Source organism: Alligator sinensis, unplaced genomic scaffold (assembly GCF_000455745.1).
Source record: "Alligator sinensis unplaced genomic scaffold, ASM45574v1 scaffold235_1, whole genome shotgun sequence".
In the NCBI taxonomy this organism is placed as follows: Eukaryota; Metazoa; Chordata; order Crocodylia; family Alligatoridae; genus Alligator; species Alligator sinensis.
Genome location: NW_005842042.1, coordinates 2658611 through 2669075, shown reverse-complemented (window position 1 = coordinate 2669075; position 10465 = coordinate 2658611). Strand labels below are relative to the sequence as shown.

At 45.2% G+C, this 10465-nt stretch overlaps 2 protein-coding genes across 4 annotated transcripts in view; one reads left to right on the top strand and one right to left on the bottom strand.

The window, feature by feature from the left end:
- DPP7 (dipeptidyl peptidase 7) overlaps nucleotides 1-10465 on the top strand; it is a 34396-nt gene that overhangs the window by 5500 nt on the left and 18431 nt on the right. For both annotated transcript variants that reach the window (XM_025203069.1, XM_025203068.1), the window contains exons 5-8: nucleotides 2688-2823; nucleotides 4595-4676; nucleotides 6036-6202; nucleotides 7463-7523. In XM_025203069.1, coding sequence (XP_025058854.1) covers nucleotides 2688-2823; nucleotides 4595-4676; nucleotides 6036-6202; nucleotides 7463-7523 — 446 coding nt within the window. The remainder of the gene's footprint in view (nucleotides 1-2687; nucleotides 2824-4594; nucleotides 4677-6035; nucleotides 6203-7462; nucleotides 7524-10465) is intronic.
- The window catches only part of LOC102387342 (kelch-like protein 13), a 10925-nt gene continuing 7990 nt past the window's right edge, over nucleotides 7531-10465 (bottom strand). The window contains exon 4 of one of the 2 annotated variants that reach the window (XM_006022703.3): nucleotides 7531-8632. In XM_006022703.3, the coding sequence (XP_006022765.2) occupies nucleotides 8243-8632 (390 nt within the window). In that variant the 3' untranslated portion in view covers nucleotides 7531-8242. Of the gene's footprint in view, nucleotides 8633-10017; nucleotides 10166-10465 lie in introns of those variants that run through there. The other variant, XM_025203067.1, reaches the window with a different exon arrangement.

Genomic DNA, 10465 nt, shown 5'->3' with positions numbered 1-10465 from the left:
TATATATATATATAAAAAAATAAATCAATAAATAATCAGACAAAATGCATCTGCCTTAAGGCAGAGAAGAGGGTACTCACAGTTATTGGGGCCTGCCATTCCAAAAGCAGATTTGCCCAAGTCAATCCTGGCTCCTGCTTAATTTAAAAAGAGGCACAAGGAATTGGAAAATCTCCAGGCAGTTTTAATTGCTGAGCTATAAGTTATTTCAAGCTTTGTGCTTGACATGGAGTTACACTTTGTGATAGAGGGAGACCTTATTGGATTGTAGCAGGACCAATCTGGGCAGCCATGGTGCCCTCTGGTGGCTGTCCTGCTCCCACTCCAGCTCCTCAGTGTACCCCTTTGCTATCACACCTGCAACACCTTGATGCCACTGTTATAGTGCATTGGGAGGCTGCCTGGAGGCTTGGAGAAGTTGTGGTTGTGCTGCCTGTAGTCCAGCTTCAGTTATTTAGCCAAACCCTTGGTCCTCCTTGTCATCAGACCCTCAGTCTGCTAACAAGCTATTCTACTGTGTTAGCATTACTCATGATCAATCACACTAGGCTTGCCCTTTGTGCATTAGTTATGGTTCTAATCACCTTAGAGGCATTAATCATAGTCTCCAGTCTCCCCCATAGCCACAGACATGCTTCACAGGTCTGAAACAACACAAGCCCAATCCTAAGTCAGTTGTATTTAGAGGGTCTTTCTGCTGTCCTCTCCCCTAGCTCATACTCAGTCACACTGGCTTCTCCCAGTTTGGGCCCTCTTGGACCTACTCACAAGCCTCTTAATCTCCAATATTGCTTCTCCACACAGTATAGGGAGTTTCTTCAGCAAAGATAGCCTAGGCTAGTCTCTAGCACTGCTTTTATCCACTCCTAGCAAGAAAACTCCCATCTCTGTCTCTGCCCTGAGAGGATAACACTACTAGCCTTGGAGCCAGGCTTATATAGCACATAATTCCTCCTCTTACTTCTGGTCACCTGACCCCTTCTCTCTCAACAGGGCCCAAGTGACACTAATTCTCTGTCCTGCAGGCTTAATCAAGCAATCTGCCATGCAAACCTCTCTGCAGGCTGCATTCTGCCCTTTCCTGCAGCCATTACTTAATTAGCTCCCTGGCCCCACTCAGTAACAGAGGTTGGGGTCCCTGTTACACTGACACCAAAACAAAACATTACCTACTAGGAAGACAGGACAGTGGTAACAGGCTGAAAGTGCTTTAGATTAGTAAGCATCTAATTCCCATCCAGACCATGCCCGTGGTTACTGGAAAGCGTTTACCACTGTCTCTCCTTTCAGTAACACATGCAAAAGGATCCATTGATCTCAGTTGTGTTGGCAGTACAGGGAACACAACAGCAGTTGACAGGCTCAGGGGAGAAGCCAGGATCTGAACTTATCATAGGGTCTGAATGTCCCAGTCAGCTGTGAAGGGGTCTGGAAAGACAGTGTCTAGGCTATATGGGGGAAACTTGTGCTGCTGCTTTTTTGTGGGTAAAATGAATCCCTGTTTCCAGGGATTTCAGCCCTGCATTAACTTCAGATGAAAGCTGTTGCAATATGGCAGATGGGCGTATGGTTATAATTAAAGTTGCCCAATGCCTCCCCATTTCTAGTTGCTTACCACTGAAATTTGCCGTGCCAAATACCTTCCGCAGGCTGATTTAATTTCAGCAAATATAGCTCTCCTCTGATTAAGAGAAAATGACATTGTTTTGCCTATGTTGGGGAGGGACAGAGAAACTTTTATAGCTTTGGAGCAGGAGGTGACATTGGGCAGAGATGATCCTTTGTCTTTGTTTTCCACCCCTCTAAAGCATACCCTGATTTGGCCAAGGTAAGCTTCTGAATATATGCACCCAGAATAACTGACTGAATAACTTGCTTGGCCTCAGACTTATCTGACAGTTTCTGTTGTATCCACAAAGCAGTGATGCCTGAAACAAAGGAGACAGACTGATTCACTGGACTTGGAAAAAAAAAAGCCACCCTATCAGCTTAGCCACCTTGCTACTAATTATCTTCCTTGCTCATTGGGAGGTTCATTGGGAGGTCATTTCCTGATTCCCAGCACTAGAGAGGCCACCCATTCCTAAATGCTCCTGGACATCTGTTGCTGAGAACCTCTCTTGATAATCTTTTTAAAAACCCTTCCTGCAATTCCTTCCCCAACCCTATACAATGCAGTTTTGGCTTGACCTCCACTTGTGCTTTGCATTAAAGTTATCAGAAGGTCCTTGAGTTTGTGCAGAACTGACCATAATGTTTTTGGCCATGATTTGCCTCTGTAATCAAATCCCAGTGATTATAGTCCACTATATTCCCATCATTATGCCTAGAGCTGCCCTGAAGGTCTGGGGAAAGGTCAGCAGGGAGATATTGTTGGATGCACTACAGACATAACTGGCTGGTTTTGCTTGCTTGTGTGTGTGTGTGATTTTTAGCAGCCCATCTATCCAAGTGGCTTTATGCAGAGACCAGCTGCTTGTCTCCACTAACTGGTTTATATTTGTGTTAATACTCTGTACAAAGGAAGGACAAGAGTTTGCGTGGGAGAGGAGACTCATTTAGATTTTCACTTGCCCTGGGTTGGATGAGCTCACCACCACTGGCTCCTTCAGGCCTATGTTATTGAACAGGCTAGCATTGTGTCATGTCCATCGAGTGAAGTAATCTTCTCTCTCTTTTTTCCCCAGTTATGGAGGCATGTTGAGCGCTTACATGAGAATGAAATATCCCAATGTTGTGGCTGGAGCATTAGCAGCCAGCGCACCTTTGTTGGCTGTGGCTGGGCTTGGAGACCCCACCCAGTTCTTTAAAGACGTCACTGCAGTAAGTGAAAGTGGTGCATAATGGACAATTTTGTTTCTAAGCGGGCAGGCTAGTTAAGGTGTCTTGCTACTGATCTGAAGTCATGAGTGTGAGCCTCTCTTTAGACTTGCATCAAAGGCGGTCCCTACTTGACTGCACTGTAAATGGGTACCTGGCCATTTGGGCTGGGGAGTTGAAGGCATCTGGACGTGATGCTAGTAACATTGCTCTTTTGTATGTAGTGACTACAGAAATTGGCATCCCCTAGCCACTGTAGGCCAATATGTCATCTAGGCTCATGTTAGGTGAAGGAAAGACCCAGTGGAAACAGAGGAGGACTCTTGTGTCTATTTAGAGAGTGATAAGAGACTCTGGAAGTCACAGTTAATGCCAGAGACTTCAAATTGTCACATAGTAGTGTCTCTCAGGACTGCAGTTTAGGGCTGGTGTGACCTGCCTGCTGATAATTGTGTCAGTGCTTTGCTGCTGAAAGGTCCCAGGCTGCTGGCTTTGGAAGCTGAAGTCCTCAGTACATCCACAGAGTGCTACTTACTCCTCTACAAGGGGAGTTGGATTTGGGCCACCATGTTCAACCATGATTCTTTAGCTTGTAACTACAGCACCTATGATTCCATGGAGTCCCCTATACCAAAATGAGCCAGGCCCAGAACTGCTTAGGTGCACCCAGTATAGCATGGCTGCCCCGTAGTCTTGAATTAACTTCCTGTTAATTCAGCCCTGAGAATTCTCCCACATAACATTAAATCCTTCCTGAAAGTTGGGCACAGCTTTTTTGCTGTCTCTCCTGAGTTTGTTATTAACAATGGTTCCTGGCTGTATTACAGGACCTTCACCTTATCCAGGAAGTGCATAGCCCCACTAGGGGTAACGCCTTGCTGGACCTGGTCCTGGCCACGGGGGATGATCTGGTGAGGGGACTGCAGGTCCTTGACTACCTGGGCAATAGCGATCATCACCTGCTGGATTTCACTATCCAATGCAGGGTGTCAAGGGCTTACACCAAAGCTACAGCCCTTGACTTCAGAAGGGCCAACTTCAATGATCTTAGGAGACTAGCGAGGGAGGCACTGAGGGCCCAGAAGGTAGAGGAGATGGGAGTCCACGAGGGATGTTTGTACCTTAAGGGAGCAATCCTCCAGACCCAAAGGATAACAGTCCCTGAGAGAAGCAAGGTGGGTAAGAGTGCTCAGAAACCCCCTTTGCTCAGCAAGGGCATTCAGCAATGCCTGAGGATTAAAAGAGGGGCGTACACCCAGTGGAAGGGAGGAGCTATCACCAAGGAGGAGTATCCTCCTCGGCCTGTGAGTAGGAGGGCTATTAGGAAGGCCAAGGTAGAGATGGAACTGAGGCTAGCGTCCAGGATTAAGGACAACAAAAAGTCCTTTTTCAAGTACATTGGGAGCAAGAAGAGGGCACCAGGTAATGTAGGGCCCCTGCAAGATGCAAATGGTAATCTTGTGGCTACTCCAGACAAGAAAGCTGATATTTTTAACAGTTACTTTGCCTCTGTTTTCTTGAACAGGGACTGGGACATCCCACCTACCAGAGGTAGGGACAATCTCGGGGATAACTCTGTCAGGCCTTCAGTCAGTGCAGATGTAGTTAGGGATCTTCTGGAAGCCCTATTTGTGCCCCTTGGTGTTTTCTGCTGTCTATTACTGTTCTCCTCTGATATAGGCCCCATGGCTCATACCTGTGTGTTTATGTGGATATGAGCATGTGTCACCTTGGCTTGGCTCTTTTCATCTCTCTCTCTCTTGCCTCACTTTAGGATTTCAGGAAGTCCAGCCTGGATTGTGTCAAAGCTGTGCGTGAAGCTTTCCAGCAAATCAACAACCTGTACTTGAGTGAAGGTAAGACAAGTCTGGCCCCCCATAGCCTCGTGCTTCCAGAGATCTGGCAGGAGGTGTTCTCCAAGGCCCTGTCTGCTGGAGAAAGTTGCCTCAGCCTAACGTCAATCAGCTCTTAAACCAATTTAGTTGAACCAATGAAAAAAACCCTGTGTGAACTCAGCTTTCAACTTAGGAGTTGCACCAGTTTCACTAACCCAGTTCAAACCTCACCTTAAACTAGCCTAATGAAAGTCCCTACTAGAGACAAGGCCTCAGGTGGGTTTTTTAATACCATGAAGGCATGGTGCACAGGGAGTTAGCCATCATGTATTGTTTTTGGGCTGGTAGTGATAAGGTCAGCTTGTGTTTGATGGTCTAATGCCACCCCCTGGTGGAACACTGACTGAGCATTATTTTTCTCACTCGCTGCCTTAGCCCCTCCTTGACTTTTTGTTTTGGATTCCAGCTCCTTGCCTCTAATCAAATGACAGCCTGTACCAGAACCTTAAAGGCAGCCATTGCTGCTTAATCAGAAAAGGCATGATGAGTAGTGCAATATTCTGCATCCCTGATCTCAGCCACCCTGAGGAGCCTGCACCAAGGGTCCTCTTCCAGCTAGGGTCATCTGACTCCAATGTGTGGGCTTTAAGGTGCATCTGCAGCCAGAAAAGTGCCCATGGTGCAGTGACATTGTGGGGTCCTGGTTTATTCCAGCTCAGTGACTTTCACAGCAAACAGGTCCCCCTCCCAAGTGTAAATCCACCTCTGTTTTCTCGCCTAAATGCTATTTGATTAATTAAACTGGGCCCTGATAATCGAGCTCGGATTTTCCTATCTCCATCTGTCCTGGAGTCTGCAGTGATAACTTAACTGATGCAGTAGTAAGATGCTCTCTCCTGGCTCTGCAGAGCTAAGGGGAGTGACAGGCACTTTGTGAGCAAATTAAGGAGCCAAAACTGCAAGGTATCAGCAACCTTCATTAGCCTTGCAGGGGACTTACTAGTACCTGCTAGGGAGAGGCTAGAGGAGTACAGAGAAGATGTTTGCAAATAACTTGGCTCTTGCTAGGCCAGTGCTTTGGTTCTTGTTCTTCTTAGGCTGTTTTCTCTCTGTTTTGGAAATTTTATACAACTCAGGTAAATAGGAGCCTGTGCATTGGGTTTGCATTTGCAGTGTTGTTACACTGCATCTGGACACCCACGTTTGAGTAAGTTAATACATAACATATCTTTCCCATTAGAAAATGTAAGTCTTATGTTTAGAGCCTCATGTTATTCCTGGCTAGCCAAGCATGGAGGCATGAATGAAACATGGCTCTGCTCCACCGGATCAGCTTGCACTCTTGTGAGGCATGCGTATCCATTTTCTCTGCCTCTGCAGCCTATGATAAAATCAGCAGTGAAATGTCCACTTGCAAGAAAGTTTCGAACAAGAATGATGTCTACCAGCTATTTGAGTTTGCTAGAAATGCCTTCACTGTGATGGCAATGATGGACTATCCGTACAAAACAGACTTCATGGGCCACTTCCCTGCTAACCCAGTAAAGGTGAGCACCAGTTGAGAAAATGAGAGTTGGGTGCTTTGGGTGATTTTCTTTGACTCTGCCACTTAACCTTCTTTAGACCCATTGCTCTGGGATGGGTGGTGGTAGCCAGACTTTGTTTTCACTCAAGTCACAGAGTCATTGGGTTAAACTAGTCATACTCAGACTGTATCACCTGTGGTTGTTGGTAGAAGATATTACCAAATTTTGTTTTTTGGGTGGTTGGTTTTTTTGGTGGGTTTTTTTGGGTTTTTTTACTGCATTTCTTTCCTGCAACTGTGACCAGTACAATATGTGAAACTGCAGTAATGCACCGTGTTAACTGCAGACTGGAATTTTTCTTTCTGAACTAGAGAGGGTTTGTCACAATTCCCCTTCAGGTGTCTTTGTTGTGGATTTCTGGTAAGCACTGGCTGTTCATGTAGTACCTGTGCCATTTAAGACTCCATGCTACTGACTTGAACTTTCAAATGCTGTTGGGTGCCTAATCCAAAGGACCTTAAAGAAGCCTTGTTTCTAGAGGGCTAGTGCTCAGTGTTTTGCCATGATCAGTTCCTTCTGGCAGTATCCCAGGTTGGATCTTCAGTCACTAGTTGCTCCTAAATAGTCTTTCTATTCCAGGCTGGCAGTATGGATTCTTCTCTTCAGACCTCAGTTGGCCAAACTCCTCTAAACATGGGCTTATAAGGGCCTTTGATTATTTTCCCCCATGTTAGTCCCAGGGGTCTAATGGATAAGGTACTGGTCTCCTTAGCAAGGGAATATAGATATGAATCTCAGCTAGGTGGAGTAAAGTTTGTACAATTTACGGGGCAGAAAATAGTGCACTAGCCTGAGGTTCAGGAGCCCAGGGTTCTGTGCCTGTCTCCACCACTGATTTTCTGAGACACTGGGTAGGTCACGACTTCCTGGGCCTCAGTCTCTCTATTTGTAAAATGGAGGTTGATGTAAATTGATGTCCTTAGTAAAGCATCTGTTGATCCTAGACAGGATGTGGTCTCTTACCTCAGTTGCTCCAGGTGAACTTCTTCTTTTCTGGTCAGTCCCTCCAACATTCTTTTTAACTAGAGATGGAAACTCTTCATTAATCCTTTGCAAAGCAGCCAAACATAAATAAATATGTTTAAGTAGTGGCCTTTTCTTGATTAACTTTTCTTAGAAGCTTCCATCATCACTGAGTTTCTCAACTTAACTTCTCATCACTTGTCATTTAAAACCCCTGCCTGGAAGTTGACCAGTGTGTGCATGTGTGTTTTTATTCAGGTTGGCTGTGACCAGATCCTCGCACTTCAGGACCCTATTAGAGGTCTGGCTGCCCTTGTTGGTGAGTTAGCTTCATCACTTTAATTTTTTTTAAATTCAAAACCCTTTTGAAGGCATTTGATCCCATATTATTTCATGAGTTTAAGTCTGAACAGCTAATGAGAACCCAGAGTTCCCATTAGAATGCTGGGCTTATCAATGGCACGTTCCAGCTGAAGACCTTGATCCCGGGCACACCAAAATTGTGCTGCTCTATCCTTAAACTTGCATTCAGGCTAGATGATCATAAGAATCCATTTTGGCCATAATCTATGGAACTTTGTGTTAGTAATGGTCTCATCAGTGGGGGGAGGGGGGTGTTCATCTTATCTGCCTAAAATGATTCATGAGATGCTTGCAAAATTTACTTTGTTCTTTTACAATCCCAAATAAAAAAAGCACTCGGAGTGTTTATAAAATAATCTTGGCTCCCTTTTTGTTAAAACGATCTACTGTTTTAGAAAAGAATCAGGTTTAGATGTGTCAGTAGTTTTTTTTATTTTTAAAAGAAGCCCGGGGTTCAGGCCAGTGCACTGGTAGTGGGGGACTGATTCCCTTCCCTGCTTGTTCTGCTCTCCCTGCCACTCTAGCAGCGCACAGGGACATATTAAGGTTAATCCAAGAAGGCATTGCTCCTAAATTCCAGGTTATGGTATTTGGCCAGAGAACAGAGCAGAACTGTTACAATACTGAGTGGGTTTCCATGGAGCAGCTACCTTGCGCATCCACTTCCCGCTCCCATTAAGACACTGATTGTGGCTCTTGTTTGTTAGTGATGAACAAATTGAGAGTGGACTTTTTCCTCCTGCAGCTGGGTGAGCACTCTTCTCCTCTCTCCTGCTGGTCGGCTATAGTCTTATGTGACAGTGTAATCATGCAGGAAGCATGGTCAACCAAAGGGTTAGGCAGAGAGCCAGCTTTCTTCCAGATCCTTCCCTCAGGATCATACACAAAAATGCCATCCTCTTTACTCATGTGTCGCAACGATCCTCCCCCTGTGATGTAGAGTCTAGATTGGTGTACAGTGATGCTGAACTGGCAGCAGTCAAAACGTGACAGAGTTAGTGTGGTCCACTGGTCAGTGCCTGGACAGTAACACTCAGTCTCGTTGACATGGATCCATTCCTCTGCCTGCAAAGAATCAGATCAGCATTGACTCACCATGTGGCAATCTGGAGGGGTGTTGCTATCATGATTGCCTATTTCAGGTCACAGGGACTGGGGAGACCGGTGACTTGCATGCTTAAAGGCAGACTCGATATATAAACTGTCCGCTAGGGGGCTTAGGGTGTTTGCAGTTAAAATTCAGCAAAGCATGAGACTAAATGGTAGAAAACCCCGAAGAGGCATCAGCAAACTGCTCTGCAATGCATTCATTCCTTTCTTGAAAGTAGAGAGAGGTGGGCTGAAGCAGATGCTGCAGTGAAAAATGAAGTGCTCTGAAAGGAGCTGAAACTGCCTAAGCTCTGTCTATCCTCTTTAGACTTAATGCATCATAGAGGAGCACCTAAAAAGATAACAGCCAAGACTGGACTTTGAGGCCATTTTGTCCCCAGATTATCTACAGTAAAGGCTTCAGAGCCAGACTTTGAACATTTGGTGTATGTTTTGCATCTAACCATTTCACTCTTAGGTATTTAAGTTACACAGGTAAGCTCCACTGGAGGCACAAAACCAGTAGGGTACAGTTAAGCGAAGTACCCAAAAGCCAAATACAGTACACCACTGACTATCCAAGATCCTCCAATCTGATCCTGATACCAGCAATAATACAGGCCATGTATATCTCGGTGAACTCACGACACAGCACTAGAGTCTGAAGCAAGGGGGTGAAGCAGATTGGTTGGAGTTCTCAGGCCCTGGTAGTGCAGTATTGTGCCTGTCTTGATTCAGGTATGTTCTTTATAAACTGAATTCGCTCTCCTTGGGAAATTGCCACATTTAAAGGCTCTGGATGCACCCAAAGAATCCCTTTGGAAGGAATGCTAAGGGGTGAAATTGTGCTCTAAACCCAAAAGAAGTCTTTATCTGGGCTTACCCTCTGAAAGGAGTAAAACTGAATGAGCTTATAGAACCTGACTTACTGGGTGCATCTACATGTTCATTAATGCACCGTAGTTTCTGCACATTAAGTTTTAAGTTTAGTGCTTAGATAACCATGTCTTAAATCAATGCACAGTAACTGGTGCTACTGCGCAGTAGCACCGATTAACAGGTTTTTACAGACACTAACTGCACAGTAGCCTAATACTACTACACAGTAATGTCTTAGCATGGGTTTTGCCCAGCACACTACTGTGCAGTCAGCATCTTGTGTAGATGCACCTACTGAATAGAACTTGATCTATTTTAGGTGCTTATCTAGCCCTTGTTTTTCTTGCCTCTGAGCATCTCACAGTCTGTAGCGTATGTAGTTTCACACTTCTGGGAGCAGGCTTGTGTGATTAGCTTCATCTTAAAGGTGAGAATGGAAGCACAGAGAGACCAAATCTTAAGGTCACACCAGAGACCAGTGGCAGAGCAGGGACTTAAACACAGATCTCACAAATCCTAGCCTCATGCTCTCACCATTGCACCATCCTTTCCATCTCAGTACTGCTTGGTTTCTTCAGGTCTCCCATTGGAGAAGGAAGATCAGGCAGTCAGCTTTACTTTTTGATTCTTCTGCAGGATGTGCAAGTTAAGGAATGTTTGTTTGGTTTTTAAACAATTATGTTTTAAACAATGGGAGTAAGTAGAATCTGATTACTAACACAGCAGCAGCTAGTGAAAACAATTCTGTTGACCTTGGCCTATGTAGAAACTAGCTGGCTTGATTCAATGCCTTGTCATTCTACTTTAAGACTAAAATCCATTGAAATCAATTAAGTTATTCTGCCACGTATCTGGAACAGGGATGGGCAATTATTTGGGCTGGAGGACCACCTAGGGTGTTTGGATGAACTTTTGTGGGCCAGGTTAGCA